The sequence below is a fragment of the Mesoplodon densirostris genome, chromosome 8 (genome assembly GCF_025265405.1).
Source record: "Mesoplodon densirostris isolate mMesDen1 chromosome 8, mMesDen1 primary haplotype, whole genome shotgun sequence".
Classification (NCBI taxonomy): Eukaryota; Metazoa; Chordata; class Mammalia; order Artiodactyla; family Ziphiidae; genus Mesoplodon; species Mesoplodon densirostris.
In genome coordinates, this window is record NC_082668.1 from 34,023,227 (window position 1) to 34,050,893 (window position 27,667).

At 37.5% G+C, this 27,667-nt stretch overlaps 2 protein-coding genes across 11 annotated transcripts in view; one reads left to right on the forward strand and one right to left on the reverse strand.

Annotated features, from left to right (window-relative positions):
* The window catches only part of CARF (calcium responsive transcription factor), a 79,462-nt gene extending 79,208 nt beyond the window's left edge, over nucleotides 1–254 (reverse strand). For 6 of the 7 annotated variants that reach the window (XR_009533157.1, XR_009533162.1, XR_009533158.1 and 3 more), the window contains exon 1: nucleotides 205–254. The gene's annotated coding sequence lies outside the window, so the exon portion shown is untranslated. The remainder of the gene's footprint in view (nucleotides 1–204) is intronic. The other variant, XR_009533161.1, reaches the window with a different exon arrangement.
* On the forward strand, nucleotides 1–26,591 carry WDR12 (WD repeat domain 12). 4 transcript variants are annotated; one of them, XM_060106095.1, is made up of 14 exons: nucleotides 1–436; nucleotides 998–1,094; nucleotides 4,639–4,733; nucleotides 7,520–7,614; nucleotides 8,908–9,014; nucleotides 9,937–10,052; nucleotides 10,612–10,766; nucleotides 12,078–12,123; nucleotides 13,842–13,927; nucleotides 23,902–24,042; nucleotides 24,158–24,263; nucleotides 24,429–24,561; nucleotides 25,322–25,394; nucleotides 26,264–26,591. In XM_060106095.1, exons 2-14 carry the CDS (start codon nucleotides 1,054–1,056, stop codon nucleotides 26,339–26,341), a joined length of 1,272 nt encoding a protein of 423 aa, XP_059962078.1. In that variant the 5' UTR covers nucleotides 1–436; nucleotides 998–1,053; the 3' UTR covers nucleotides 26,342–26,591. The 4 variants fall into 4 exon arrangements, with proteins under 4 accessions (XP_059962078.1, XP_059962079.1, XP_059962080.1 ...); XM_060106096.1 differs by having other exon boundaries at nucleotides 1–413; XM_060106097.1 differs by having other exon boundaries at nucleotides 433–450.
* The last annotated feature ends 1,076 nt before the right edge of the window (nucleotides 26,592–27,667 follow it).

Here is a 27,667-nt window from a genome sequence, read left to right on the forward strand (position 1 = left end):
CGGGCGGGTCAGGAGGTGACGGGAGGAGGAGGCAGCAGGAAGAAAGGGGGATTGGGAAGCAGCGTCCCGTCCGTCGGCGCAGACAGCTCTGCCAAACCTCCGACTCCCCCAGTCCCGCCGCCGCCGAACGCCCTACAGGGCGAGAAGGGAAGTCCACAAAGTGCTGGAGCAGAGGGGAGAAAATTCAAAACGAGTCTACTCAACCTCGTCTTGGCTCCGAGGCCCCGCCATGGAGACCAGCACAGTGCGCAGGCGCGCCCCTCCGGGAGCGCGCAGCGCAGTCGCTTGAGATAAGACCACTATCAGCCACCGTCGCGTGTTTCCTTTCTGATTCGTTCTTTTTTTCGTATCCCCGCCTCTCACCTGGATCTAAAGCCTGAAGCTAGTGGCGAGAGAGCCCAAGAAAAATCTCGGTAGACTGAGAGTCTGATTGGAAGTATGCTTGAAAAAGTAAACCCGGAAAGGCTTTAGTGAATTAAAGCTGAAGGCAGAGGAAATATAATAGATAATTTGGCTGGAGCCGGGAAGGTTTAATGCAAATAAGATAGTCTAAGGGCAGCGTGGGAAAAAAGACTACAATACTCTGGTTACAGTGTGTGAGAAGCGCTGCTTTCTGGGGGTTGTAGTATCTAGGAGCTGTGTTTGAATTATCGGGACTGAGGATAACCTGTTAAAATTTAAAAAGAGAGAGAGGGAGGAGAAGCCTATTTGAATCGGGCCTCTCTGTATCTTCACAATCGATTGTAAGCTTAAATATATTTTTTAAAAATACAAAAAGATTAAAGGGACGCGCCGCCTTTAAGCCTATGCTTTACTAATCGATGACGCCTAAATCTAGGAATAGGTAGTCGATGTTTGTGGGCTGGGCCTTGTGGAAGAGAAGCCTCGTGGTGCCTCCTGGCTGAGAAGGCCCGAGGAAAGAACGCGGAAGCCCAGTGTTCGACTGCTGCTTTTCTCTGACACGTGCGGTCTAACTTTGAGCTGCCTCTTTTTGCAGTCCTGAGAGGCCAAAGCGCCGGTTGTCTGTTACCCATACGTTTCTGTAGGCAAGCCATGGCTCAGCTCCAGACACGCTTCTTCACTGACAACAAGAAGTAAGTAAGCGTACTCCCTTTCTCTCCCCTCCTCTCCTCCCCCCTCCCGCCTCCCGCCCCCAGGCCCCGGGATCCTTTCAAAAGACCACTCCGGTATGACCTTGTGCATCCCTGGTTATCTTTGCCATCAATTCACTTTTTCCATTTTTTGGCTGGATTCCTCGCTTGAGCGCGTTTTCCACTCAAGTGGAAGCGGTACCTTGCGAGGATTTCTCAAGGATCTCCGAGCCTTCTTGCCTAGACTTAGGCTGTATATAATTTGAATTGTGAGTGTAGAGGGACCTGCAGGGCTTCAGGTTTGCTTCCTGAATGAAGTGCATTATGTAATTGAACAGTGGACAACGGACCAAGTCGTTATAGGCTGTCTGCTAGTGGTGTTTCACAGTGTCTGAAAACACAACTTCATTTTCCTAACGTAGGTGATAGACGATGCTTTTCTAAACCAGGCTAGAAGGTGGAACTCTCAATACGGAGTTGGTAGAACTGGTTTTTGATGAGTGTGAAGTCAATTCAGTTACACATTTGTATATTTATATACATAAATCTACACGTATACGTGTGTATATATATATGCCTGTATGTGTATACCTATATGTATGTAAACATTTTACCAGTTTTACAAATGGTCCCCAGGTATGTAGCAATCATTTGAAACCTAATTATATTCTGCTTTGTGGCGTATATTACACTATTACTTAACTTTTTTTTTGTTTCGCCTGGTCTCTTCAACTATATTGTAAGTCTCTTGTTTGTAGAGACTATGTTATGCTTCTTGGATTGACTGAGTCAACAAATGTTTGTCAGGTGCTTCTGGTACTGATGATAAATAATAAATATTTGTTGTATTAACAAGCTAATGTCAGCTGTAAAGTAAAAAACTCCCACCTCAATTAAGATTATATTTTTGATTGTGTTTGTAACTTTATGTGTTGACCTGGTAAATCATATTCACTCCTCTTGTATTGTTGCTTACAGTACACTTAAATTGTATTATCAATACAGATGAGTATATATACTTAGTCGAAATGCTTCTAAAGGAATATGGTGATGGAATAGCATGATCACTGTATTTTTTCTAATTGAAAGTTTTATGGAGATTATTGTTGATTCACAAGAAGTTTTAAGAAATATTAGAGCACTGTATTTTAACTCCTGTGATAAATGGATAAACATCATGTGTGTATGTGTGTTTGTGTTTATATATTTAGGTTTTCCAAAAAGGTAATGAAACCTAGAAATTAAACTTCTTGTTTCTTCCTTTCACGCAATACGTTCTCATCAGTAAAATGAGGGGGGAAGGTAGATTTATTCATGTATATGTGTATAATTTACATATGCATGTATATTCATATATGAGTATGTAATTATGCTACTTTTCCCTACTCATCTTACTGGCCAAAATATCATAGTAAACCAAAACTTTTAATTTCTAGGCTTTTTTACCTTTTGGAGAACCTAAATAACTTTTTACTTTTATCGGCATGATAAATATATAACTATAGCCTTACTACTCAAAGTGTAGTTTGCAGACCAGCAGCATTAGCATCACTTGGGAGCTGGTTAGAAAAGGCAGAATCTCAGACTGTACCTCAGATCTGCAGATTTAGAATCTACATTTTAACAAGATCTGAAACCTCCACCACCCCTCCCATTGTGACAAAAAGAGACATATCATAGCATGTCTTGGTGAGCCCTGGAAGTTCTACCTTAACATCTTTTGAAACTTTTACATTCCCCACAAATATAGCCTAAATTCAGACCTTATGAAGACTTCTTTTGTTTTTTGTAACAACTTTATTGAGATGTAATTCACGTGCAATAGAATTCACACATTTAAAGTGTCCAATTCACTAGTTTTGAGTGTATTTGCAGAATTATGCAACTATCACCACAGTAAATTTTAGAACATTTTTCATCATCCTTTAGCTGTTACCCCTCCCCCCACACCCAAATACTTCCAAATCCCCCCAGCCCCGGGCAATCACTGATTTACTTTCTGTCTCTATAGATTTGTCTGTTATGGACATTTCATATAAATAGGATTATACAGTACATGGTCTTCTGTGACTGGCTTCTTTCACTTAGTATGATGTTTTTCAAGGTTCATCCATGTTGTTTTATATATATATATACCTATATATATAAAACAGGGCTCATCAAGACATGCTGTAATAAATCTCTTTTTGCCACAGTGGGAGTGGGGGGGGGGGCAAAGGCTTTTATAGATAGATAGATAGATAGATAGATATCAGTACTTCATTCCTTTTTACTGCTCAGTAATATTCCATTGTATGGATATATCGAGTTGTGTTTCCATTTTTCAGTTGATGGACATTTGGGTTGTTTTCACCTTTTGGCTATTAGGAATAGTGGTGGTGTGAACATTTGTGCACAAGTTTTTGTGTCAATATATATGTTCATTTCTCTTGGGTATATAACTTAGGAATGGAGTTGCTGGGTCAAGTGGTAATGCCATGTTTAACTTTTTGAGAAACTGCCAGATTTTTCCAAAGCAATCATACCATTTTACGTTTCTACCAGCAATGAATAAGGGTTTAATGTCTCCACATACTCACCAACACTTAATATCTGTCTTTCTTATTGTAGCCATCCTAGTGGGTATGAAGTGATATCTCATTGTGGTTTGATTTGCATTTCCTTGATGACTAACAGCGCTCAGCATCTTTTCACGTGCCTGTTGGTCATTTGTATACCTTCTCTGGAGAAATGTCTATTTCGATCCTTTGCCCGTTTTTACAATAGGGTTGTCTTTATTATTGAGTTATAAATGTTCTCTATATATTCTAGATACATGTTCCTTGTCAGATACGTGACTTGCAAGAATTTTCTCCCATTCTCTCTTACAAGAGTTTCCTAATCTGCCCCCTATTGTGTGTGCCTGTAATCCAGTCTCTGCAGTGCTGCCAAGAAAGATCTAACTAAACAAAATTCTGATGATGTTATCTGACTTAGACAGTGGTTCCTCATTGCCTAGGGAAAGAAGTAAAAAGTACTTCACAGAGCATCTAAACTACTCCATGCACATCTCTTTAGCTTTAGCTTTGGTCACTGTCTAGAGTAAAGTAACACTTTCTGGAATAAGCTGGGTGGGCAGCTCTTTAATAACTCGTAGCTATTTTTTTTGCTGCTCTCCCTGCTTTCCTGCACCCCTTCTTTCTTCCTCGCCACACTTCACCTGGCAGAAACTCACTTTTCTAGATGTAGTGTAATAGTGATGTTTTTTATGCATCCTTTCAGACTCTGCTCTCCCAGCCCCCTTTTCTCTGGTTGAAATGACCTACCACTTCCTTGTTCTCCCATTTTATGTATTACTTATGACACTGTTCTTACATACTTTCCTCGTATTTGATTACCAGACTTTAACCCTTTCCAAGAACACAGACCACAGGTTAATTCATTTTTTGTTAACCCCATGTAGCAAAATGTCTGGCATGTATTAGATACCCAATAAATGTTTGTTGAATGAATAAATGCACATTTGTTAAAACATCTGTAGACTTGATTTATCATTTCCTTTTTGTAGATATGCGGTGGATGATGTTCCTTTCTCGATACCTGCAGCCTCTGAAATTGCTGACCTTAGTAACATCATCAATAAATTGCTGGAGGCCAAAAACGGTGGGTATATATACTCTGAAAAGTTAGGAGAAAGCACAGTGACACTAACTAGACTGAAATACATCACATTGTTATTTATAGCCCTTTGGGGGCATTAGTTTATAATACTGCATGGATTTTATCATGGTAAAATTTATAACATGGATTTCCCTGCTGTATGACACTTTGAAAAATGCTTTGAAATAAGCTTTCAGGAAAAAAGAAATTCAGTTTAATCTGCTTTTAAGGCAATATGGAGAGAAGGTGGTTGAGATTTAGGAATAAAGATTTTAGTGTAAAAGTTGTGATGTAGAGGTAATGAAGACGTGAGGGCTAGATTGGGTAGGCATAGAACAAGCATCTTGGTGCTCCTACAAAGCAAAATGACAATATCTGTATTTGAGCATTTGTTTTGTATAATAACAAATGCCAGTATTAATACTAGTATTTTATTTAAGTATTTAAAATTCATTTAAAAATAATGGATAAAATAAACATAAACATGCTACAGTATCAAGTAAAATGTTTATAAAGATATAAATTAAAATAAACGTATGCAAAAAATTTTATGGGCTATAAATTTATATGTAAATTTAATATAAAATTAAAATGATATGAACATTGTAAAATTAATATGAACAATGTATGCAAAAATATTGATCAAACAAGATTGGTCATAAGTTGATAATGGTTGAAGTTGGGCGATAGGTATAAGAAGGTTTATTATTCTCCATTTTTGTATATGTTTGGAATTTTCTATAATAAAATGTTTCTTTAAAAAGTAATGAAACCATACATATAGTAGAAGATTTAAACATGAAAAATGGAAAATAACATAAGGCATAATCTTTAAAAACAAAATTTGTCAATGGAGCCATCATTTAGAGGCAAGCATATTTTTATGCAGATGTTTCTGATGCTTTTAAACCTCTTTTGATTCTACCCTAGTTGGAGGAATGGGGAGGTGAGAATTATAAACTAATGCCTAATATGTTCCACTTCCTCTTCCAATAATCTTATAACTTTTTTGTTAAGCTTAAGATGTTTTTGAACAACTTTTTTGCAGGGGGACATGGTCTTTTCATTGTTAGCAAGATATAGTTCTTGATACAGAGATAGTCACATAGCATTTCCTATCGGTTCTTATCTTTCATCATGGATGTACAATAGTGTAGAGATTCTGATGCATAGTTAGTTTCCTGAACTCCAAAGATGTCATATATTCTAATTGTTGAAAAACTCTGAACTAGCATAAGAATTATTTTCTTGCAATAGACACTTTGCAATATCAGTATATGGTTGTTTGTTGTTACCCAAATATTTGCATATTTTTCCAAACTTGTAGATGAACATTGATTTGTCTTTTTGTGTAAATCGATTAACTGAGTCACCGCTCTTGAGTTGAAGATGCAAAATGATTCAGATTTTTTTAAAAATTTATTTTATTTTATTTATTTATTTTTGGTTGTGTTGGGTCTTCATTGCTGCACGCGGGCTTTTCTCTTGTTGCAGAGCATGGGCTTTAGGCACGCGGGCTTCAGTAGTTGTGGCTCACTGGCTTTGTTGCTCCGTGGCATGTGGGATCTTCCCAGACCAGGGCTCGAACCCATGTACCCTGCATTGGCAGGCGGATTCTTAACTACTGCGCCGCCAGGGAAGCCCAGATTCAGATTTTTTTTTAAGTAACAAGCCAAAGAGTCAATGAGGGAATTCTTCTTTAAGAAGGATTTTATTATAGCTAATAAATCAGAAAGAATGAAGAATTTTTAGCATTTTGTAACTCCAAATGAAATAATGGATTTAAGAAGTGAATATCTGTAGCTACTAAAGCCGTTTATTAGATAAAAGGCTAACAAAGAATGTTATGATGGATGGGATCAGACTGACATCATCTGAACCCAGAGGTAGATCTTAATATCATAAAAGGAGACACAGTGAGATAGTGTGCTTTCTAATGTGATACAATAGGAAATATAATATGGTGTGTAAATATTCTTGCCAAAAACAGCCAAACCCAAAGTCTAATCAGGCATTTGGGTCTGCCTGATGTACAGGTTGTATTTAGGTGGTAGAGGAACATGTTAAAGGGTACCTTGGAGATATAATCAACCAAAGCCAGAATGTAAGAAGTATTACAAGAAGACCCAGTTTCTTCAGCAAATAAAAGGCAATGGAAAAAAAGGACGAAGAACTGTTAAAGATATTAATCAAATATAATGTGAGGACTTTGGATGCTGATTCTAGAAAGCTCACCGTAAAAAGACATTTATGAAACAAGGAAATATGAACATTGACTGGCTTTATGGTATTAAAAGGAATAAGTAATGTTAAATTTTTAACATTGTGACTTTTTTGGTCTTTATATTTTAGAGATACACACTAAAGCATTTACAAATGAAATTATATCATTTCTGAGTTTTGCTTTAAAAAAACCCAGCAGGAGAGTGGAGGGAGGAGTATAGATGATTGTCCATGAGTTGGTAAAAGATGGGAATGAGGATTCATTATGTTATTCCTACTTTTGTATATATTTGGGATTCTTTTTAGAATACAAAGGTTTCCTTAGTCAAAATGATTACAACATCAACAATAAAAATAGTATACCAACAGAACAAAGTATTTCTGTTCTTAAAAATCACATAATATACTGGAATACATGGTCTGATTGTGTCATGGAGAAATTCTGGAGAAACTTGGAGGCCACACTAGGATAATAGGTACCTGTTTGTTCTGGGAGTCTCTCATTTACCTCTGCCAATACCATTTCAGGTCCTAACAATGATAATTTTATTATGTATTTTCTTTAGAGTTCCACAAACATGTGGAGTTTGATTTCCTTATCAAGGGCCAGTTTCTGCGAATGCCCTTGTTCAAGCACATGGAACTGGAAAACATCTCGTCAGTAAGTTCAAATGCTTACCTGCTCTATTTTACTAAAGGTATTACCAGATAATGTAGGAAAACTTCATTTAGAATCAGCCTGAATCTACAGGAACCAAGAGCCTTTTTTTTTTTTTTTTTTTTTTTGCGGTACGCGGGCCTCTCACTGTTGTGGCCTCTCCCATTGCGGAGCACAGGCTCCGGATGCGCAGGCTCCGCAGCACGTGGGATCTTCTCGGACCGGGGCAAGAACCCATGTCCCCGGCATCGGCAGGCAGACTCTCAACCACTGCGCCACCAGGGAAGCCCACCAAGAGCCTTTTGATTACTGTTTTTTCCTAGAAACTGAACCTCGGTTTCTGTATCTTCAATGTTTAAATTCCCTCTTTTTTTCTAAGAGTATTATTCAAGAAATGCAGATGAATGAACAAGGAAAGATAACTTCATATTTATAGAACAGTTGTCAAAAAGGGAATAGCAAATATATGTTTACTACTAATAAAGGTATATAAAATGATTGTGTACATATATAAACTTATGGGTTAGGTTATTGTGATTTATAGTGATTGCCCCTCCCTCTAATTTTCAAACTTTCCTTATTATTGCTTTTATAATTTAAAATATAATTTATAAGTGCTTTTATGATTGGGGGCAATTTTTGGAACTGTGGTAAAATATACATAAAATTTTTCTTTTAACCATTTTTAAGTGTACAATTCAGTGGCATTATGTACATTCACAATATTATGCAACCATCACCGCTGTCCATTTCCAGAACTTTTTCATCATCCTAAACAGAAGCTCTGTATCCATTAAACAACATGCTTTTATGATTTTATAAAGTTTCTTATATTCTTTTTTTTTCTACTTTTAGCATAAGTTTTCCAAGGTCATTAATATTTCTTTTTTTTTTTTTTTTTTCTTTTTGCGGTATGCGGGCCTCTCACTGTTGTGGCCTCTCCCGTTGCGGAGCACAGGCTCCGGACGCGCAGGCCCAGCGGCCATGGCTCACGGGCCCAGCCGCTCTGCGGCATATGGGATCCTCCCAGACCGGGGCACGAACCCGTATCCCCTGCACCGGCAGGCGGACTCCCAACCACCGTGCCACCAGGGAGGCCCAATATTTCTTAATATTACTCTTAGCATACTGTTAGGTCAAATAAAGTTTTTCACTTTTTATATGGCTCCAAAATTTCTGGATTCTGAAGGGGAATTACATGAAGGAGATAAATTAAACCGGGGGTCCTTTATTTTCATAATGTACCATTTAAAAACTGCACCGCCTGATTGATTTCTGGTTTCTCTCTGTGACTAGGAAGAGGTTGTGGAATTAGAGTACGTGGAGAAGTATACTGCACCTCAGCCAGAACAATGCATGTTCCATGATGACTGGATCAGTGCGATCGATGGGGCAGAGGAATGGTATTGCCAGATGAATGTTTTTGTATCCATTTTAAGTGTACTACAGGAATAGTTTTCTCTGAGTACTTGTTCTTTGTGAAAGTAATTTTGTGATATATATATATATATATATATATATATATATATATATATACATACATACTGTGACTGTGCCAAAGACCTTTCAATTTAGTGTAGTCAAGAAGAAACATATCTATTAACAGGTTTTCTTTCCTGTCTAAAGATGTTGTAGTGACATTTGTCTTCCGAATAGGTCTTGTGTCTTAGGGCATTTATTTGATGATGTTGCTTTTAAGACCAAGAATATAATTTGTTTCATAGAGGGGAAAAAAACCTTTTCTAGCCACAGATCTCCCAGCCTACTACCCTGAAGATGCAGATCATGCTATTTTTAGGGCTGAAAAGGCAGACTGGAATCAAGAAGGTATGAATCGTTCAGAACAAACCCCCTCTGGCCTTACTTGTAGAAAAACACCTCAAGAATGGATCTCAGTAGGAGCTTACTTTCAAAGAATGTCTCCCTGGAGTTATTACATAGTTATGTTTTTACTGGTTTTACTTTTACTTTAAATGGTTCTACTGTTTTTTTATTTAATGGTTTTCACTGGTTAAATACAAAGGACTATTAGGCTTTTCAAACAATTCGCTTAGCTTCCCTGGGAGTGGTAATATTTTACAACAATCATAAAAATGAAATCTAGGGTTTGTCGGTTACATTTTTATTTTAGGAGGTCAGGAAAGGCCAAATGTAACATCTTCTGATTTATTCTAGTGTGTTTTGAAATCTTAATCTTTATATTAAAGAAGAGTTTAAAAATCTGATCCTCAAGGTTTACTTTATCAGTGCTTTAGAAATATAATTGATTTCAGGGTTTGAAAAAAGCTGTTTTTTGTGTTTCATAGGATTTTTTTCTCCTCACAGGATCTTGACTGGTTCTTATGATAAGACTTCTCGGATCTGGTCCTTGGAAGGAAAGTCAATAATGACAGTTGTGGGACATACAGACGTTGTAAAAGATGTGGCCTGGGTGAAAAAAGGTTAGGACTCTGCCTAAATTGAGAGGAATCCTGGATAGGGAATTGGAAATTAGCCATTTTTGATGCTGGGGCAGGATGGGGACAGGATAGGAAGTGTCTCATGCCTCAGTTTTTATAGGGTCTTTCAAAAATATACACATAAAAAAATCTGTAAATCAGTAGAAGTGAATCCTAAAATTATATCACATAATATATATTTTCAAGTTAATATTGAGTGTGTTAAAAGCATGTCTTTTATAGTTTTGTTTTTTTTTTTTTGGCTGTGCCCTGTGGCATGCGGGATCTTAGTTCCCCAACTAAGGATCGAACCCGCTCCCCCTGCAGTGTAAGCACGGAGTCGTAACCACTGGACCTCCAGGGAAGTCCCTATACTATTTTTGAAGAGTCTTCCCTTTTATACCATAAGTTAGCTTCTTTTTTCAAAGGTGGCTATATGAGGTCTTTTACCTCTTTAACATCTTTATCAACAACTACAAAAAATTCAGTTCTTTAGTTTTGGAACACTATTTAAAATTTTTATACTAATTTGTTTCTTATCCTTGTGTTCTCCTTTCTTCAGACAATCTGTCTTGCATACTACTGAGTGCCTCTATGGATCAGACTATTCTCCTGTGGGAGTGGAATGTAGAGAGAAACAAAGTGAAAGCCCTGCACTGCTGCAGGGGTCATGCTGGCAGTGTGGATTCTATAGCTGTTGATAGCACAGGAACCAAAGTAAGTAGCTATTGTGTTATTGAACACAGTATTATTAGTACTGTGTTCAATTAGAATTTGAGCCTCTTGTGCAAAAATGTCTTTTCTACATAAAGTCACTGTGATCAGCCTACTTCTATAACAATTGGTGACTAAAGAATATGATTTCAAACCAAAAGTAAATACTCATAATGAGAGATATGAAGAGTCACTCCCTCACTCTGGGTATCTCTGGTTTAGAATTTTATATAAATTGCAGAAATTTTAAGAACTCAGGTAAACAAGTACTTTCTTTATGTAACCTCCTCAAATCATAGTGATTGACATTTTCAGTCCTTCAGCTACTCATAGTGCTGTCATTAATTGAAAATGTCTAGCTGATCACCTAAAACTTAGCATGCACTAAAGCATTAATCGAGGTTGTTTTACTATCATTGCTGATCTACTCTTTATCACCACAAAATGGTAGAAGTTAGTCAAGCTATGAGGGCAACACAGTATTTACTTAAGAGGGGTTACAGACTCCCTCACCATTTGAAAATTCTCCAAACCACATGAAGTATTCTAGATTTAAGAGTGTTTCTTCAGCATTTCTTTGCCAGTTAGCATAACAGAGGACATTTCTGCATTCAGAGTTAAAAATTTATGAGTATTCATATTGAGCCATAAAGAAGGTTTACATGTTGTTGAGTGCAAACTTAAGTGAATTAACTGTACCCTGTCCTTTGGCTGGCTATAAGAGATAGAAACTCATCCTGAACTTTTTTTAGCTTAAAAGACCCAAGGAGGGAGTGATGCACCACATCATGAGCAGGGTGATGATGCATTTGGATGTCAGGAACCAATGAGTAGAGGCTTGCATGTGGCCTGCACACCTCCTCCCCCTCATCTCCCCAAATTGACTTCATTCTCTTACCTCAGTCTGGCTTTCTCCACATGGCAATGAAATCTGGCCTTCAATATTCCCAGGTTTTACATTCTATACTGTCTGTCCTTGGAAAAAGATTAACTTCAGCTCTCTAAAACACAAGTTTTCAAAAAAAAAAAGGCTCTGAAGGAAGAAGAGACCTATTGCCACAGTGTAGGTCAGTTACCCACTCTGATCTAAGCAGCCATGGCCAGGGCCCTATAAGAATGGCAGCTCTTTCAGTTGCCATGAGATTGAAGGTACAACGTCCCAGAGACTAGGAAGACAGGCAGATAGGTGATGCCATAGTAGTAAGAATTTCAGGGCAAAGTAAAGATTTCAAGTTAAATAGCAGAAGAAAACCAGGCAAACAATATGATGGCTTATATTGCATACTCTTTTTCCCTTCATATATATTTTTTTAGTTTTGCAGTGGTTCCTGGGATAAGATGCTAAAGATTTGGTCTACAGGTAAATGAAATGTTTCTTCTACGTTGACTTATTAATGATATTTCAAGAATTTCAGTGAAAAAAAGACTTTTTAGCCCATATTTTTCTATAAAAAATGGACCAGAGCTTTTTAGGTCACAAATAAAGTACTATAGTATAGAGAAAAATTAGTATATTTCTTTGTGTTTCAAAATGTTTTCTACTCTACCACCCCCTTTTTTATTGGATGATGTCACTGAATCCCTGCAAGTACCAATAACACGTCTGGTGCAGTGCAATATAACTGCCTTAGTTCTCAGAGTTCTCTTATTCAGGAACGTGGAAATAAACAAACTACCTTCTGAGTCATTTTGATATACTTTACTATTAGAGAAATTTCTTAGTTTAGCTGGTTTACTTTAAAAAAATTCTTTTAAATACAACTTTATCAAACTTAATTTTCTCACTTTGAAAACGTAGCTTAGAAAGAACAATTAGAGGAGACAAGGGGACTCTTAGAGGAAAGTACCTTGATAACAGTAAGAAGACACTGCTAGAAGAAAAGAAGGGGGGGAAACCCACATATATTTTAAAAAGTAGTAGTACAGAACTATTTATTGCATGGGTAAGCAGATCAAAATACCTCTGTTGCTTCTGAGGAAATTGCTATATTACTGTACAACACCCTAAATACAGTTCACAAAGTAGAGTTGGGGAGGGGGGAGATAATCACGAAAAGCTTAAACAGTTTTGAATAATTATGTGTAAAATGGCAGGAAATATAAATCCATTTTAGTTAAAGCAAACAGTTTTGAGGCAGGAAGTTGTTTGTGTAGGAATTTTTCCTTTTGTAAAATGCTTTTTGATAGTGCTGGGTAGATGAGATATTATCTATGATTAGTTGTTACCCTTAAGGTGCTTATAGTCTAGTTTGGGAAAAGCACATGACATTTATAAAATAGTTACAAAACATTAAAATCTATGGTTTTTTTAATCTGGGTTTGCTACCTAGCCAAATGATGGATAACAAAGATTTTTTTTAATCAAAAAATAACTATCTATGAAACACTTTTAATTTATTGTTAGAAAAGTGAAATAGTCAAGAAGAATGAACATGGCTGGAATGTATGTCCTTTTTTTTTTTTTTTTTTTTTTTTGCGTGGTACGCGGGCCCCTCACTGCCGCGGTCTGTCCCGTCATGGAGCACAGGCTCCGGACGCACAGGCCAATCGGCCATGGCCCACGGGCCCAGCCGCTCCGGGGCACGTGGGATCCCCCCTGACCGGGGCATGAACCCGCATCCCCTGCGTCGGCAGGCGGACTCCCAACCACTGCGCCACCAGGGAAGCCCGTATGTCCTTTTAACATGTGTTTATTTACCATGTCATTCCCTTCTTCATAATATAAATGCAATCTGGTCAGAACTCTCCTACAACTAATAGTAAGCAAATTTCATAGATATGGTAAACTGATGAATAGCCATAATGATAATCTTTATAAGATACAAAACTGGTTAGGTTTTAGGATTTTAATGTATAACACTTTATTTTTTGCTTTCTCCTTTTCGAAGATTGGTAAGCCAAGTATTGTTTTTAGATATAATTTCCATTAACCAAGATAAGGAGAAATGTTAACTCCCTAACCAGTTGAGATAACAGAGAGAAAGTATATACCTAGAAATATAAGAATTATTTGAGACTGTTTGTATTAATATTTACCTTAAATTTTAACTCTGTCAAATCTAATTTTCTGTGATATAGTCCCTACAGATGAAGAAGATGAAATGGAAGAATCCACAAATCGACCAAGAAAGAAACAGAAAACAGAGCAGTTGGGACTAACAAGAGTAAGTATTTGTGAGAACTGACAGTATTGGGCTTAGGCGGTTATTTTTTGATAAACTTATTGATTGATTGATTGATTGATTGATTGATTGCCACAGTGGGTCTTTGTTGCTGCACTCTAGCTTTCTGTAGTTGCAGTGAGCAGGGGCTACTCTTCGTTGCCGTGCGCGGTCCTCTCATTGTGGTGGCTTCTCTTGTTGTGGAGCACGGGCTCTAGGCGCACCGGCTTCAGTAGTTTTGTCATGCAGGCTCAGTAGTTGTGGCTCGCGGGCTGTAGAGCGGAGGCTCAGTAGTTATGGCGCACGGGCTTAGTTGCTCTGCGGCATGTGGGATCTTCCCGGACCAGAGCTTGAACCCGTGTCCCCTACATTGGCAGGCGGATTCTTAACCACTGCGCCACCAGGGAAGTCCCGGCTTAGGTCTTTATTGACAAATATATGTTAATTTAATATAATTGTTCATATTTAGTTTCCTTTTGTCTTGTCTTGCTGCTTCAACCATAATTAGGCTTTCTTTCAGTAGATTTGTAAATTTTTATTATAAATACTCTGCTGCATTTATTTGAGTTATTGAATGTAGTTGCATTAAGCTAGGTTTACAGCTTGATAGGTTGATTATTTAGCTATTATATTTGGCCTCGTGGTGAATTTTTTTTTTTAACATCTTTGTTGGAGTTCCTCATGGTGAATTTTAAAGTAGGATCTTTTAATTGTTGAAGCTTGCACTCAGTTTAGTGAAATATCTCATTACCTGACTGTTTAGTGATAAGGTTGCAGACTCACAGACATAGAAAACAACCTTATGGTGACCAAAAGGGAGAAGGGGTTGGGGGGGCAAATTAGGAGTTTGGGATTAGCAGACACAGACTACTATGTATAAAATAAGTAAACAACAGGTCCTGCTGTAGAGCACAGGGAACTATATTCAATATCTCGTAATAAACCATAATGGAAAAGAATCTGAAAAATAATAGATGACCGAATCACTTTGCTGTATACCAGAAACTAACACAACATTGTAAGTCAACTATACTTCAATTTAAAAAATAGTAATAGTAATAGTGTTTCATACACTGAGGGTGTAATTCTAGTACATCTCCTAAATCAGTAGAAACCAAGAGTTTAATTGAGGTTTTGATTCTATCATTTTGCTATATGGATCCAATTAAATCAAACTCAGAAAGTTAATCCAGATTCTTATTTGCTCTGTTCCATTAGAAGGATACTTATCATAATATGATCTGACCTGTATTAATATACTTAATGAGAAGAACAATACCGAGTCAGATTTAGGAAATCATATGTTTCATTCATTTTCTAACAGCTGTAATGGATGTGCATTAAATCAGGCACACATTTGCACATTATTTCTTATAGTCACCAATAACAAGGTATCTTATAAAAACTGTTGAAAATGAGGAATAAGTGATTCCTCAAATTCACATAAACTGCAGTAAGCAATAGAACTTAACTGTTTCCAACTGAAAATAGTGATTTATAATTTATACATTTAAACATAGACTGCTGAATTGCAAGTTGAATGATCTGGCAGCAATTCAGCTTCCTTATCACTTGGCTCATAAGACAAATTAAAGCTGGAAATGCCTTACCAATTGGATAATGTGCCAGTGGTAATTTACTGATGCATATCCCTGATCAACCTTTAAAGAATATATCTGAGTAGAAAAAGACTTCTTGAATTATCAAAATACTTTACTTAGAAGGTAGCTTTTTTTTTAACCTTTATGTTAGTTGAAGTTTGGCATACATATAATTAAGTATACAGCTCAATGAATTTTTGCACTTGTGTATACCCAAGTAATCACTATCTAAATCAAAACATCAAGAATTACCGACACCCTAGAAGATGCCCTCTAGGCTCCCTTGAAATCAGTATCCTCCTAAAAGTGATCACTTTTCTGACTTATCCTAGATGAGTTTCACCTAGTTTTAAGCTTCATATACAGGCATACCTCATTTTATTGCACTTTGCAGGTAATGCATTTTTTTACAGATTGAAGGTTTGTGGCAACTGTGTATCAAGCCTGTTGGTTCCATTTTTCCAGCAGCCTTTATTCACTTCGTGTCTCTGTGTCACACTTTGATAAGTCTCAAAATATCTCAGACTTTTAAATTATTATTATATTTGTCATGGTGATCTGTGATCAGTGATCTTTGATGTTACCATTGTAATTGCTTTGGGGTGCCATGAACCACGCCCACGTAAGACAGTGAACTTAATCAGTAAATGTGTATGTTCTGACTGCTCCACCGACCAGCCGTTCCCCCATCTCTCTCGCTCCTCTCGTGCCTCCCTATTCCCTGAGATTCAACAATATTGAAATTAGGCCAATTAAAAACCCTACAGTGGACTCTTAAGTGTTGAAGTGAAAGGAAGTCTTATGTCTCTCACTTTAAATCAAAAGCTAGAAATGATTAAGCTTAGTGAGGAAGGCATGTCAAAAGCTGAGAGAGGTCAAAAAGATAGGCCTCTTATGCCAGTTAGCCAAGTTGTGAATGCAAAGGAAAAGTTTTTGAAGGAAAAGTGCTACTCCAGTGAGCACATGAATGATAAAGTGAAACAGCCTTGTTGCTGATATGAAGAAAGTTTGAGTGGTCTGGGTAGAAGATCAGACCAGCCACTACATTCCCTTAAACCAAAGCCTAATCCAGAGGAAGGCCCTAACTCTCTTCAATCCTTTGAAGGCCGAAAGAGGTGAGGAAGCTGCAGAAGAAAAGTTTGAAGCGAGCAGAAGTTGCTTCAAGAGATTTAAGGAAAGCAGTCTTTATAACATAAAAGTTCAAAGTGTAGCAGCAAATGCTGATGTAGAAGCTGCAGCAAGTTATCCAGAAGATCTAGCTAAGAAATTAAATGGGGGCTTCCCTGGTGGCGCAGTGGTTGAGAGTCCGCCTGCCGATGCAGGGGACAGGGGTTCATGTCCCGGTCCGGGAAAATCCCACATGCCACGGAGCGGCTGGGCCTGTGAGCCATGGCCACTGAGCCTGCGCGTCCAGAGCCTGTGCTCCGCAACAGGAGAGGCCACAACAGTGAGAGGGCCACGTACCGCAAAAAAAAAAAAAAAAGAAATTAAATGAAGGTGACTACACTAACAGATTTTCAAAGCAGATTAAACATCCTTCTTTTGAAAGAAGATGCCATCTAAGACTTTTATGCGAGAGGACAAGTCAATGCCTGGCTTCAAAGCTTCAAAGGACAGGCTGACTCTCTTGTTAGGGGCTAATGCAGCTGGTGACTTGAAGTTGAGGCCAGTGCTCATTTACCATTCTGAAAATCCTAGGGACCTTAAGAATTATGTTAAATCTACTCCATCTGTGCTCTGTAAATAGAACAACAAAGCATGGATGACAGTACATCTGTTTACGGCATGGTTTACTAAGTATTTTAAGCCCACTGTTGAGACCTACTGCTCAGAAAAAAGATTCCTTTCTAAAAACATTACTGCTCATTGACAGTGCACCTGGTCATCCAAGAGTTCTAATGGAGATGTTCAAGAAGATTAATGTTATTTTCATGCCTGCTAACACAGCATCCATTCTGCAGCCCATGGGTCAAGGAGTAATTTCAACTTTTAAGCCTTATTATTTAAGAAATATATTTCATAAGACAATAACTGCCATACTTAGTGATTCCTCTGATGGATCTGGGCAAAGTCATCTGAAAACCTTTGGAGGGACTTCCCTGGTGGTCCAGTGGTTAAGAATTCGCCTTCTAATGCAGGGGACGCGGGTTCGATCCCTGGTTGGGGAACTGAGATCGCACATGCTGCGGGGCAGCTAAGCCCGTGCCCCACAACTACTGAGCCTGCGTGCTCTGGAGCCTGCGCACCATAACTAGAAAGAAGCCCGCGCGCTGCAACCAAAGATCCCGCGTGCCGCAACGAAGATCCTGCAACTAAGACCCGACGCAGCCAAAACTTAAAAAGAAAAGAATTAAAAAATAAATTTTTAAAAAAGCTTTAAGAAAAAAAAACCTTTGGAAAGAATTCACCATTTCTAGATGCCATGAAGAACATTCATGATTTATTGAGGGCAAAATATCAACATTAACAGGAGTTTGGAAGAAGTTGATTGCAACCCTCATGGATGACTTTGAGGGGTTCAAGACTTCAGGGGAGGAAGTAACTGCAGATGTGGCAGAAATAATAAAAAAAACTAGTACTAGAAGTGGAGCCTGAAGAGGTGACTGAATTGCTGCAATCTCATTGTAAGACTTTAATGGATGAGGAGGTGCTTTTTATGGTTGTGCAGAGAAAGTGGTTTCTTGAGATGGGATCTACTCCTGGTGAAGATGCTATAAAGATTATTGAAATGATAACAAATGATTTAGAATATTACATAAACGTAGTTGATGAAGCAGCAGCAGGGTTTGAAAGATTTTACTCCAATTTTGAAAGAAGTTCTACTATGGGTAAAATGCTATCAAACAGCATTGTGTACTACAGAGAAGCTGTTCATGAAAGGAAGAGTCAATCGATGTGGCAAATCTCATTGTCGTCTCATTTTAAGAAATTACCACAGCAACCCTGGCCTTCACCAACCACCACCCGATCAGTCAGTAGCCATCAACATTGAGGCAAGACCCTCCACAGGCAAAAAGATTATGAGTTGCTGAAGACTCAGATGATGGTTACCATTTTTTAGCAGTATTTTTAAATTAAGGTATGTACTTTTTTTAATACATAATGCTATTGCATATTTAATACACTACAGTATAGTGTAAACATAACTTTTTTTTTTTTTTTTTTTTTTTTTTTTTTTTGCGGTACGCGGGCCTCTCACTGTTCTGGCCTCTCCTGCTGCGGAGCACAGGCTCCGGACGCGCAGGCTCAGCGGCCATGGCTCACGGGCCCAGCCGCTCTGCGGCATGTGGGATCTTCCCAGACCGGGGCACGAACCTGTGTCCCCTGCATCGGCAGGCGGACTCTCAACCACTGCGCCACCAGGGAAGCCCTAAACATAACTTTTATATGCACTGGGAAACGAAAAAATTCTTGTGACTCACTTTATTACAGTGTTCGCTTTTTTGTGGTTGTCTGGACCCAAACCCTCAATATCTCCGAGGTATGCCTGTAATATCTGTGAGATTTCATTCATCTACTGCATGTAATAGTTCTTTTCAGTAATAGATAGCATGCCATTACATGAATATACCAGAATTTATTTGCTCTTCTTTTGATGGACATTTAGATTGTTTCTGGTTTTAGCCACCATAAATAAAGTTGCTGTACTTGTTTTTTGGTGCACATATATTGTCATTTCTGCATACGTAGAATTGCAGGAGTAGAATTGCTGAGTGACAGGGTATGCACATGTTCTGTTCTCTCAATGTTTAATACTGCCAAAACATTTTCCAAGATGGTTATATCAGTTTATACTACCACTGACAATATATGAGAGTCAGAGTTACTCCACATCCATATCATCACTTGATATGGTCAGTTTTTTAGTACCATAACTGATTTTATTTTAGCACGTAACATGTTTACATTTACTTACTGTTAAAAGGTGTCTCATTTTGTGATTTCTGGTGGTGTGTAGTGTATTTTAAGTCCCAGCCCTTTGATAGCTAATTTTGAAGTCCCTGTTCATGTTTTTAGTACTTTTTTTTTTTTTTTGCCGCACCACACGGCATGCGGGATCTTAGTTCCCCGACCAGGGATCAGACCCATGCCCCCTGCAGTGGAAGCTCAGAGTCTTAACCACTGCATTTTTTTTTTAAGTGTGTTGCTTATCTTCTTCTTATTGATTTGTAAGAGATCTTTTTGTATTTTGTTTTTATTTTGTTTTTACTTTATATTGGAGTATAGTTGATTAACAATGTTGTGTTAGTTTCAGGTGTACAGCAGAGTGATTCAGTTATACATATATATGTATCTATTCTTTTTCAAATTCCTTTCCCATTTAGGTTATTACAGAGTATTGAGCAGAGTTCCCTGTGCTATACAGTAGGTCCTTGTTGGTTATCTATTTTAAATATAGCAGTGTGTACATGTCAATCCCAAACTCCCAATCTATCCTTCCCCCCTTCGCTTCCCCACCCCCCAGAACCATAAGTTCATTCTCTGTGAGTCTGTTTCTGTTTTGTAAGTAAGTTCATTTGTATCTTTTTTTTTAATTCTGCATATAAGCAATATCATCTGATATCTGTCTTTCTCTGACTTATTTCACTTAGTATGATAATCTCCAGGTCCATCCATGTTGCTGCAAATGTCATTATTTCTTTCTTTTTAATGGCTGAGTAATATTCCATTGTATATATTGTACCACATCTTCTTTATCCACTCATCTGTCAATGGACATTTAGGCTGCTTCCATGTCTTGGCTCTTGTAAACAGTGCTGCAGTGAACATTGGGGTGCATATGTCCTTTAAAAGCATGTTTTTCTCCAGATATATGCCCAGGAGTGAGATTGCTGGATCATATGGTAGCTCTATTTTTAGTTTCTTAAGGAACCTCCATACTGTTCTCCATAGTGGCTGTACCAATTTACATTCCCACCAACAATGTAGGAGGGTTCCCTTTTCTCCACACCCTCTCCAACATTTATTATTTGTAGATTTCTTGATGATGGCCATTCTGACTGGTATGAGGTGATATTTCATTGTAGTTTTGATTTGCATTTCTCTAATAATTAGTGATGTTGAGCATCTTTTCATGTGCCTCTTGGCCATCTGTGTGTCTTTGGGGAAATGCGTATTTAGGTCTTCTGCCCATTTTTTGACTGGGTTGTTTGTTCTTTTGATATTGAGCTGCATGAGCTGTTGGGAAGTTTTGGAAATTAATCCCTTGTCAGTCACATTGTTTGCAAATATTTTCTCCCATTCTGTGGGTTGTCTTTTCATTTTATTTATGGTTTCCTTTGCTATGCAAAAGCTTTTGAGTTTCATTAGGTCCCATTTGTTTATTTTTATTGCCATTACTCTAGAGATGGATCGAAAAAGATATTGCTGCAATTTATGTCAGAGTGTTCTGCTTATGTTTTCCTCTAAGAGTTTTATAGTATCCGGTCTTACATTTAGGTCTTTAGTCCATTTTGAGTTTATTTTTGTGTATGGTGTAAAAGGATGTTCTAATTTCATTTTTTTACTTGTAGCTGTCCAGTTTTCCCAGCACCATTTATTGAAGAGACTGTCTTTTCTCCATTGTATATAATCTTGCCTCCTTTGTCTTAGATTAATTGACCATAGGTGCATGCATTTATTTCTGGGCTTTCTACCCTGTGGGGCAATTTCTACCCTGTTCCATTGGTCTATATTTCCATTTTTGTGCCAGTACCATACTGTTTTAACGACTAGCTTTCTTTTTGTATTCAAGGTCTTTGCTGGATATAGGTATTATAAGTATTTTCTCCCACTCAGTGCCTTGCTGATAACTTTTACTTTTAGTTATGCACATTCATAAGCTTGCTTCCACTGTTCATTTTATTTGAGAGAAATCACAATATATTCATTTTTTTTATTTAGGTTTTTATAAGCTTTAAATCTATGCATTCATAAATTATTAATTGAAGTTATGCTAGAAAGCGTTGAAGTGCTATTTGAAGTTAAAATTAGAAATAATAGGAAAAGTTGGGTTATTAAGACCAAAATAAGACAAATATCAAAAAGTTATTTTCTTTCTGGGTTTCTTTCTAGTACCTGGCTTGTATTAATATGAGTAATGCTCTCAATCAGTTCATTTACTGGTCATTTGTTTCATATATTAACATACAATAAGGTTTTTCCACATTTTCTCTCAAAATTGCTGTTTTTCCTGCAGTACTATTCTTTTGTTGAGCATTTGTTTTTTAAAATTAATTAATTAATTAATTAGGCTGCATCAGGTCTTAGTTGCAACACGCAGGATCTTCATTGCGGCGTGAGGGCTTCTCTCTAGTTGTGTGCAGTCTCCAGAGCGCGGGCTCCTCTGTTGCTTGCCCCACGGCATCATGTGGGATCTTAGTCTCCCGACCAGGAATCGAACCTGCGTCCCCTGCATTGGAAGGCGGATTCTTTTTTTTTTTTGGCTTTACACGGGCCTCTCACTGTTGTGGCCTCTCCCACCGCGGAGTACAGGCTCCGGATGTGCAGGCCCGGCAGCCATGGCTCACAGGCCCAGCCGCTCTGCGGCATGTGGGATCCTCCTGGACCGGGGCACGAACCCGTGTCCCCTGCATCAGCAGGTGGACTCCCAACCACTGCGCCACCAGGGAAGCCCCGTAAGGCGGATTCTTAACCACTGGACCACCAAAGAAGTCCCCTCCAGTACTATTCTGCTGAAGATTGTTGCAGTAACAATGCCAAAGTTGACTTTTCTATCTTTAAAAAAAAAAAAAAATGTACATGTAGGAAAATTCACTCTTTTTGGTGTATAGCTTTTGAGTTTTGATAAATACATAGACTATGTAACTACTACATATTCATGATATGGGAGAGTTTGCCATCCCCTGAAACTCATGTTGCCCATTTGTAGTCAGCCTTTCCTCTCTATTTCTGTCACCTGACAACCACTATCAGATCTCTGTTCCTGTAATTTTTCTTTTTCTAGAATATCATATAAGTGGAATCACACAGTATGTAGCCTTTTGCATCAAGCTTTTTTTCACATATCATAATGTATTTGAGGAGGGAAACAAAGATTCATCCAGATTATTGAGTATCATGGTTTATTCCTTTCAAATGCTGAGTAGTAGTCTATTGTGTGGATATACAACAGTTGGTTTAATCATTCATCAGTTGAAGGATATTTGGGTTGTTTCTAGTTTGACAGTTACGAATAAAACTGCTATAAACATTTGTGGACAATTTTTTGTGTGAACCTAAGTTTTCATTTTTCTTAGGTAAATACCTAGGAATGGGATTGCTTATTCATATACATTTATCCATCATTTTACATGCCATTTCCTATCCTGGAGCCTCTGATTGATTATGTTACCTTACTTTTTGTTTTGGATCACAGTAGAGGTGGTTCTGTTCCTCACTCCTCTATCAGGTTCCTTTACTACTTCCAGGAAAATTTTAGGGCTGGAAGAGAGACCTTAGGGATCATTTGGTCCAGCAGTTGGCAAATAACAGCCCCACAGGTGATTTGGCTGTGGCCTGATTTTGTACTACAGAGTGCTAAGAATGATTTTTACATTTTTAAGGGGCTTTAAAAACAAAGAACACGGAACAGAGACTGTATGTGGCCTGGAAAGGCTAAAATTTTTACTTTCTGGATCTTTATAAAAAAACTTTGCTGATCTCTAATCTAGTACAACCCCCTTAACATTTAAGAAGGTTAAATGTAACAGTTACACAAGTAGGTTAACTGTCCCCCATTTCAAGAGTTCTCCTTCTTTCTTTTACATGTTCTTTGTATTTAAGACAGACAGTATACCTAGTTTGATGATTTTAATTTGAGAGGGACATTAGAGATTTTGGAATTCTAATAAATGAGCCATGGGCATTATTTAAAGATTGGATGCTGAAGAAATGAGGTGGTGAGAATAACCTACTGCAATTAATTAACCTGGAAGAGTTATGTAGAAAATAGCAGCACCTTAACTCAAACCTAGGTCCTTCTGACCCCAGAGCTTTTTCTTCTAGCTTCTACATATAACATCTTTGTCAACTGGGAGAATTTAATTAGTGTTAATATTCCTCAAAATGAAAAGTAGAGCAGAAGGGGAAGCAACAGAATACTGTGGAAAGACTACAAATTTTGGAGTAATATTTGGGTTCAAACTCAGATCTGCTATTTATAAACAGTATGACCTTGGGCAAGTTATCTTTCTCAACTTCAGTGTCTTCATCTATAAAATAAAAACAGAAATATGTCTTGGAGGATTGCTGTAAAGAAGAAATAAGGTAGGATATGAAAGCTAAAGCACCTGACAAAATATCTGGCATATCGGCTTTAAAAGTAATAACTATTATTATTGTTTCAATCACTCTAAACCAAAAATGCTTTCCCTTTTGGGTGTTCTTCATTTCTAGACTCCCATAGTGACCCTCTCTGGCCACAAGGAAGCAATTTCCTCGGTTCTGTGGTCAGATGCTGAAGAAATCTGCAGTGCATCTTGGGACCACACAATTAGAGTGTGGGATGTTGAGTCTGGCAGTCTTAAGTCAACTTTGGTAAGACAAATTCAGTGGTTTTCTGATTAACTTTGAGCTTTTAAGTGGTGAACTTCTAGGAGATGGTTACTTTTCGCCCACCCTGGTTACATGTTCTTTCTTTTTTTTTTTTTAGACAGGAAATAAAGTGTTTAATTGTATCTCCTATTCTCCACTTTGTAAACGTTTAGCATCTGGAAGTACAGATAGGCATATCAGACTGTGGGATCCCCGAACTAAAGGTGAGTTGTGTAAACCTCTGAAGGAAAAATATGAGTGAGTAACATCAGTTTCTCTTCTCACTAGAGATATGTATAAAAAGATACTTTTCTAGAAATTTTTTGGGGGGTTCTGCCTACTTCTGTTTTCTAAAATTTAGTAATGGTTGTCTGTTTTGTTTTGTTCAGATGGTTCTTTGGTGTCGCTGTCCCTAACCTCCCATACAGGCTGGGTCACATCAGTCAAGTGGTCTCCTGCCCATGAGCAGCAGCTCATTTCAGGCTCTTTAGATAACATGGTTAAGCTGTGGGATACGAGAAGGTAACTCCTGTTGATGACTTACATAGGAAATCTATCGATTGCCCCGTTGTATACAGAGAAAATGAAATGAACACTGAAATGACTATCCAAAAGCAGGAGGGTCAAAAAAAAGTTCTCGGTCATATATCCTGAAATGATACATATTGATATCAAAAAGGAAGGCCAGGATCAAAGGAGTTTTCTTAATGTTAATATGTTGGGTTTTTTTACATTCTGAATGAATTTAATTGTGATAGTTTCTCTTTTGCCAAAAACAATTTATGAAATCCATCTTTCTGACCTTGTTATATAAAATAGGAAAAAAAAACCCGAACCTTAATATAAATATGATAATTATAGAATTAGAAGGCCAGTGGCCTGAATGAATGGAACTGTGGTCAAATTGTAAATTATGTGTTAATAGGCAATTAAGTAAAAATACAGAATTTTAAAGATAATCAAAATTTAAAGGTTCCTTTCTTATTCATCAGTTAGTGCTACGATACTAATATATGCAGAGGACCCCCAAGAGAACACATATACAATTTATTTTCATATTTCTACAAGTAGAATGGAGAGGCAGTAACCAAAACCAGAGTCTGCTAATGATACAGGAAAAACAGGAGAGGTAGTCAAGTAAATGCTCAGAATTTTAAGATTAAGTGGTTATTGGGGCAAGGATGGTAAACTAAAAATTTTCAGAAAAGTATAAGTGATTAGTCATATATGTTTGTTTAATATTATGAAATGCATATAACATGTTAATATTTTCATCTTTTAGTTGTAAGGCTCCTCTCTATGATCTGGCTGCTCATGAAGACAAAGTTCTGAGTGTAGACTGGACAGACACAGGGGTAAGAATTTATTAGTTATTTGGTAGAGAGGAAGAAACTACATTATATTTTTAGAATAAATCTCGTATTTGTGTTTACAGAGTTATTAGTTTCAATATAGCTGATATTTCTAATTCTGTATTCTAAGTTCCATTAATATTCATAGAATCTCATATCTCATTTAAAGAAGAAAAAAATTGTCCTTTAATATTAGGAGTAGTAAAATTTGAATATTTTGAAGCACTTTTTTTCTCATAAGTATTTTAATGAAATGTTTTAAGCCCCTAAACTTGCTACTTCAGACTAATTGGATCAAAGTATTTGCTTAGAAAAATCTTAGATAATATGGCTGTATTATAAAATGTTCTTAAAGAATTACAATTTAATTATACACACACACACACACACACACACACACACACACACACACGTAAAAGCTCTTATTGCCTAAGAACGCTTTCCAAATGCAGGTTTGAGGCCTATCTGAAAAATCTATAATATCCATTTACCTACAAACAATGTGCCATCTTTTAAAAACTTAATTTTCTTAAACAGGTAAAACTATATTACCCTTCAAACTTTTAAATTTTATTACATTTCTTAGCAAATGCTTCATAGAAAGTTCAGTAGCATATTATGCCTCAACCAAATTAAAATCACCACTTTTAAAGTTTTAATATAGTGTATATATATACAGTATATGTGTAATATAGTAGTGAAATTTGATGCAATTGGCCTGTTTTAGTATTATTAACTCTCAATGCAAGTTAATTGCTCATCCATAATTCTTTCTGTAATCAGAATCATCAGTATTTAATTAGGTTCAGCAATCATATGAAATAATTGTATTTACTTCTGTGTTTATGTTTTTTTCCTCTCCCTTTATGCAGTTACTTCTGAGTGGAGGAGCAGACAATAAATTGTATTCGTATAGATATTCACCTACGACTTCACATGTGGGTGCATGAAAGTGATAAATTTGGCTACAGATTCCTTCTGTAAATGAAATTGATAGAGGAATTCTCAGATTACATCGATGCAGATGCAGGAAGCAGCCTTTTAAAGTTTATATACTATTTCACCCTTGATGATAGTTATCACTGTCTTCTTTACTTTGTATTTATTATACAACAGTTATGTTTATTAAATGTAAAACATGGCCTGCATACTCTACCTTATGAAATCCCTTGAAATTAAACTGAGTTTTTAATTTATCTTTTAAAGGTATTGCTTTGAATTAAGAATTGCGTTTGAAATGCTATAAAAGCATTATTAAAAATTCAGTAATTGTTCAGATTTTTATCTCTAAGGGAGAAACTTCACTTTTTAAAAAGTTAGCTGTGGGGCTTCCCTGGTGGCACAGTGGTTGAGAGTCCGCCTGCCGATGCAGGGGACACGGGTTCGTGCCCTGGTCCGGGAAGATCCCACATGCCGCGGAGCGGCTGGGCCCGTGAGCCATGGCCACTGAGCCTGCGCGTCCGGAGCCTGTGCTCCGCAATGGGAGAGGCCACAACAGTGAGAGGCCCGCATACAGAAAAAATTTAAAAAATTTAAAAATAAATAAATAAAAAGTTAGCTGATTTAAAAAAGCATCTAAAAACACTAATAAATTTTAATAGAGAAAAAATTAGAAATATAATCTGTTTGGTAAAATAAGTTATGTCTAACTATAATAATGTTCTTTGTAGGTATTCAGAACATTAAAACATGTAGACATTGCCAGTTAATTAAGAATTTGTTGAAATGTTTTAAGTGAAGTACTTTGTATTAAAGATAAAAAAAAAAAAAAAGATAGGGAGGGGACTTCCTTGGTGGTCCAGTGATAAAGAATCCACCTTCCAATGCAGGGGACGTGGGTTCGATCCCTGGTTGGGAAACTTAAGATCCCACATGCCACAGGGGAACTAAGCCTGCGCACAACTACTGAGCTTGTGCACCACAACTAGAGAGCTTGCATGCCACAAACTACAGAGCCTACGCGCTCTGGAACCCATGCGCCACAACTACAGAGCCCACATGCCCTGGAGCCTGTGTGCCACAACTAGAGAGAAAACCCACGCACCACAACTAGGGAGGAGCCCGCATGCTGCAACTAAAGATCCCGCATGCTGCAACTAAGACCGGATGCAGCCAAAAATAAATAAATAAATAAATAAAATATTTTTTTTTAAAAAAGATAAGTCAGGGAATTCCCTGGAGGTCCAGTGGTTAGGACTCTGCACCTCCAGTGCTGGGGGCCTGGGTTCAATCCCTAGTCTGAGAACTAAAGATCTGGCAAGCTGTGTGGTACAGCC